The 5,046-nt window shown below is 65.4% G+C and overlaps 1 protein-coding gene across 1 annotated transcript; it reads left to right on the forward strand.

Moving 5' to 3' along the window:
- Nucleotides 1–770: 770 nt before the first annotated feature.
- IER5L (immediate early response 5 like) lies at nucleotides 771–2,080 on the forward strand. Its single transcript, XM_040083339.2, has one exon. It carries the CDS (start codon nucleotides 865–867, stop codon nucleotides 1,828–1,830), a length of 966 nt encoding a protein of 321 aa, XP_039939273.1. The 5' UTR covers nucleotides 771–864; the 3' UTR covers nucleotides 1,831–2,080.
- Nucleotides 2,081–5,046: the final 2,966 nt, after the last annotated feature.

Below are 5,046 nucleotides of genomic sequence, written 5' to 3' on the forward strand. Positions count from 1 at the left end.
GTCCTGCCGAGGATACGCGGCGCCTCAGGGGTGTCACAGGGCGGGCCGGGGCGGGGCCTGCCACGCCCCCGCCCCCGCGGCTGCTCGGGACCGCCCACAGGGGCGGGCACCGCCCCCCTCTCACCTGTGCGAAGGGAGCGGCGCAGGAAGGCGGCGCCCCGGCTCCGCCGCCTCTCGGACGGGATCTCCGGTGCCCCCGGTGCCCCTCTCCCGGCCCGGCCGAACCCCTGCCGCCCTCACGGACAGCGCCGCGCCCGACACCATTTGAACGGCACGAGGCGCCCGCCTCGCTCCTATTGGCCGCGCTGCCCGCCCGTCAAGTCGCGCGCCGCCATCCCATTGGTAGCGCCGGGCCCGGGGGGCGGTATCCGGGGGGGGGCCGACCCAGCGGTATAAAAGGCGGGGGCCGGGCGGACGGGCGTTCAGTGTCTCTGCGCGACAGGTACGGGCGGGCGCGGGGGGCCGCGCGCGGGTGGGCGGGGCGGGCGGGGAGCGCGCGGAGGGGCGGGCGGGGGGCGGCGCCGCGCGGGAGGGCGGGGCGGGGGCGCGCGCGGCGCTGGTGGCGCTGCCCGCCCGCGCCGTCCGTGCTCGGAGCGCGGCGGCGGCGGCGGCAGCAGCGGGAGCCCCCGGCGATGCCCGCGCTGCTCCCGCCGCTGGCCGCCCCCTGAAGACGCCCCTCTCTATTTGCCCCCCTTCTCCAGCGACCTCAGGCTCTGTCCCCCCTTTTCCCCTTCCCCCCCTTCCCCTTTATTCCCTCCCCCCCCCCCCCGCCTCTTTATCCTCCTTCCTTACGACCCTCCGCACCCGCCCGGCTGCCGTGTGGATGCGGGCCGGGGTGCCTGGCTGCGCGGGCGGCGAGAGCCGATGCTGAGGGGCCGGAGGAGGATGGAGTGCACCCTCGATGCGCAGAGTTTGATCAGTATTTCCCTGCGGAAGATCCACAGCTCCCGCACGCAGCGAGGCGGCATCAAGCTCCACAAGAACCTGCTCGTCTCCTATGTGCTCCGCAACGCCCGGCAGCTCTACCTGAGCGAGCGCTACGCCGAGCTCTACCGCCGCCAGCAGCACTACCCCGACGGCGCCCCGCTCCTCGCCATGCCCGCCTGCCCGCCGCCCGCCGCCGCCGCCCCGCCGGAGCTGGCGGCGCTCCCGCTGCCCGCCGACACGCAGGACCGCGAGGCGCGGAGCTGCGGGGCCGCGCGGGGCGGCGCGGAGCTGCTGGAGGTGCCGGTGTGCGCGGTGCCCCCGGAGCTGCAGCGAGCGCCCTGCAGAGACTCGTCCCCGGGCTTCTACCGGGCCGCCGGCGGCGCGGCCCCGGGGCTGCTCTACGCCGCCGGCTGTGACTTCGGGAGCGGCGGGGCCCCGCACTGTAGCAGCCGCACCACGGTGCTGGATTTGGACACTCACGTCGTGACCACGGTGGAGAACGGGTACTTGCACCAGGACTGCTGCTCGCAGTGCCCCTGCTGCTGCCAGCCGGCACCGGGGCTCGCCTCCCCGCCGCCCGCGCCCGGCACCAAGCGCAAGTATTACCCGGGGCAGGAGGAGGAAGAGGAGGGGGTGGAGGAAGGGGAGCCGGGGGGAGGCGGGGTGGCGGGCGGCCCCCCCTTCGCCCCGTGCACCAAACGCGCCCGCTTCGAGGAGTACAGCGCCGAGCACCCCCAGGACTCTTCCAACATCTCCAACTTGATCTCCATCTTCGGCTCCGGTTTCACGGGGCTGGTGAGCCGGCAGCAGGCGGACTCGGAGCAGCCCCTCAACGGGCAGCTGTGCAGCAAGCAGGCGCTGGCGAGCCTGGGAGCCTGGACTCGGGCCATCGTCGCGTTTTAGAGAGAAGTGGGGGAGCAGAAGGGGTGTGGGGGGGGGCTGTTGACAAAACGGGGGTGCGATCCGAGGGACGGCGGCTCCGGAGGGGGGACCCTGAAACAAAGGCAGGGAGGGGGGTTGGGGCGAGGGGAGGGGGGGTACGAGGGGTGCGCTGGGGAGGCGGGAGGGCAGAGCCGCGCTAGTGTTTTATAAATTGTACAATAAAGAAAAAAAAATCTAAGATCTTGGGACTTTATTTTTGCAGAGATGAGAGAAAACAAAAACAAACAAACAAAAAAAAAACAACAAGCAAACAGACGAAAACAAAACAAACAACAACAACAACAAAAAAACCGAATCACCTATTTAAATAATCCTCTTTGTGTCCGCTCGGGTTCTCTTCGCGGCGGGTTTCCTGGGGCCGGTAGCGCCACGTGAGAGCCGGCACCGGCCCCGGGACCCCGCGGCGGGAGCGCCCCCGGCCCCGCTGCCCGCCCCGCGGGTCCCGCCGCCCCCGGCTCGCTGTGCTTCAGGGTGCGGACAGGGGAAAGCCGCTGCTGCCCCGTCGCTTTTGTGCGTTTCTTTATATATTTAAAAGAACGAACAAACAACAACAACAAAAAAGGCAGAAATGAAAACATTTCAACTTTCCTCCCAGAACAAACGTGTGCGATGTGACTTCTTCCCACCGCTTGTGCCAGGGGAGCGCTGGAGGGTTCTGAGAGCTGAATGTGGGGAGGGTGGGAAAGGGAAAAACGGGCCGGGGGTCCCTCCGGGCTGCGCCCCGCCACCCTGGGGAGGGGGCGAGCTACCCCCGGCAGCCCGGAGCCTCCGCCGCGGTGTGTGCTTGTGATGCCGCAGGTAACCGTGGAACACGACTCACGGCTCCAATGTGTGTGTCGGGTCTGACCCTTTTTTTTTTTCTTTTCTCCCCCTCTCTTTTTTTTTTTTTTTTTTCCCCTTTAAGTTTAACTGTTCGGGTTTCAGCCTTCCCAATCATAAAACCAGCATTGTTTGGTCTTGTGAAGAGATTGTCTCCTGTAGAGTCTCTTGATTTTTTTTTTTTTTTAAACATTATTTTTTTAAAGAAAAACCTTTTGTTGTAAAAAGGTGGGTTTTCTGGTCGTCGTCCCCTCCTCTTTCTTTTGCCCACTCCCAACTTCACGGTATCAGCACTGTGTGTATAACTGAGGATGCTTTGCCAAACGGTCTGTTGGGGTCTTTTTTCTTTTTTTTTTTCCTGCTCCTTTTTCTTTGTTTGTAAGCCTGTATTTTTGTGCATATGGAATTGTATATCACCGGGTAAAACTGTTCAGATTTGTTTAAATTTATAATCTTAATAAAAAGTCGATTATAAAAGTTGCTGTACCCTTGCTTTCCTTCACCCCGCAGCCTCGCTGAAGCCCCTCTCCCGAGCCGCTGCCTCCCCTCTGCACCGGGGAGCCTTTGCCGAAACTCCCACCCACCCCGTGTGCCCCCCGGCCTCGGAAAAACCCCTTTGTCTCCTCCCCAGCACCATTCAGAGTCATCCTCTCCCCGCACACACACACGCGCGCAGCCCCCCCGGCTACCAGGATGCAACAAAAGCCCCCCTCGGGTCTGGCTGTGCCGCGCAAAGCGAGTCCCAGGTGGGGAAGGGGCCGGAGCTCGGGTCCCCTCCCCGCACTCCGCCCCGGGGGGAGCAGCCAGGACCCCCCGGCCCTGCCTCGCCCCGCACCTGGGCAGCGCCGCCGCCTCCGCGGCCCCCGACGCGCTCGGGAAGTTTTTTTTAAGTTGGAGTTTGTTATCCCCGCGCGGGGCCGCTGGGTGGTGCGGGCGGGTTTTCCTTTTTTCCCCCTTTTTGTGCATGGATTTTCCTCCTCCCCTCCTTTACCCCACAGGAACGAGTCGGGGCCGCTCCGCACCCCTCCAACAGCCTCCCCCCCGGCCACCTCAGGAGGGGAGAATTATTATTTCTATTAACCCTGTGCATAACGCGCAGTTTCTAGCACGCAGCGCGAACCCCGCAGATAGACCCGTCCCTCTGCCCCCGCACCCGCGGGACCCCTCCCCAAATCAACACACGGACAAACCCCCCCCGCTTCCCAGCCCGGAGCATCACCCTGGGAGCGCAACCTCCCCTCGCCGCGGGCCGAGAGCCCGAACCCGCGGGAGCGCGGAGCGTTTGCGGGGGCGCGCACCGCGGAGCGGCCGGAGCGCGGAGCCCCCGGCCCGGCTGCGCCCCCTGGCGCCCGCCGCGGGACCCGCAGCGCCGCGCGGGGCCGGGGGAGCGGGAGCGGGGCGCGGCCGCGACCCCCGGGGGCAGAGGAAAGGGCAGAGGAAGGGACAGCGGCGGCCGCGGTGTCCCCAGCCCCCGGTGCTGCTGAGCCCGGGCCGTCCTGTCCCGTCCTTGTCCCGCTCAGGGCGCCGCAGGGCTGAGCGCCGCTCCCCTCCCCTGCTGATCCTCCAAATAGCTTCCCCTCAAAAATAAAAAATTACAATTGAAAATATGAGCCCTGTGACCCCCTGCCCAAGCGCAGAGGCACTGCGGGAGAGCTGCTGAACGCACCAGAGCTCGCTCTGCGAAACCGGAGCTGGATGCTTTGACCGGAGAATATTCACCCGTGGGGTCATAGAGAAGCCCCCTTCCCTGCCCCGGCCCCTCGGACCGGGACCCCCGGGGCCTCCCCCGGCCCCATCCCGCTCCCTTGCCCCGGGAGTCCAGGCTCCCCGGCGCTGGGCTTAGGAGAAGCAGCAGCTCCTGCATCCATAGCCCTGGCTGCTGCACCCAGTATTTGGGGGAAGTTTTAAAACCCAGGTGCTTCTGCGGATGCCCACAGGTCAGCGCAGCCGGCTGCTGAATCTTCAACCCAAATCCTTCTCCCACAGCCCCTGCTCCCGGCAGGGTCAGAGCTCGCTTTAGCCCAACTGCCACATGCACACACTCATCACTCTCCCAAACCGCTCCCCATCTCCCGGACCTCGGGGTTTCCAGTGATAAAAGAGGCCATCGGCAGGAGAAGCACCCGTTCCTGCGGGAGTCCACCACCCCAGGAGCACCTATCCCTGCAAATCTCCCCTCTTCCTGGGGAAAAGCTCTCGCCCTCTTTCACAGTGGAAGTTTCTGGGGCTTCAGTCAAGGTTTCAAAGGCTGGAATTGGCAAAGACGCCTCCGCATCACCGACACACACTCGGGGAGGGGGAGTCGGGGTGCATATGCCACAGGGACACTCAAAAATCCGTCACTGAGGAACGAGGAGA

This window comes from Hirundo rustica, chromosome 20, assembly GCF_015227805.2.
Source record: "Hirundo rustica isolate bHirRus1 chromosome 20, bHirRus1.pri.v3, whole genome shotgun sequence".
Taxonomy (NCBI): Eukaryota; Metazoa; Chordata; class Aves; order Passeriformes; family Hirundinidae; genus Hirundo; species Hirundo rustica.

Excerpts from the sequence above, each read along its gene's own strand:
- IER5L (XM_040083339.2), top strand. The coding sequence starts at position 865 with ATGCTGAGGGGCCGGAGGAGGATGGAGTGCACCCTCGATGCGCAGAGT.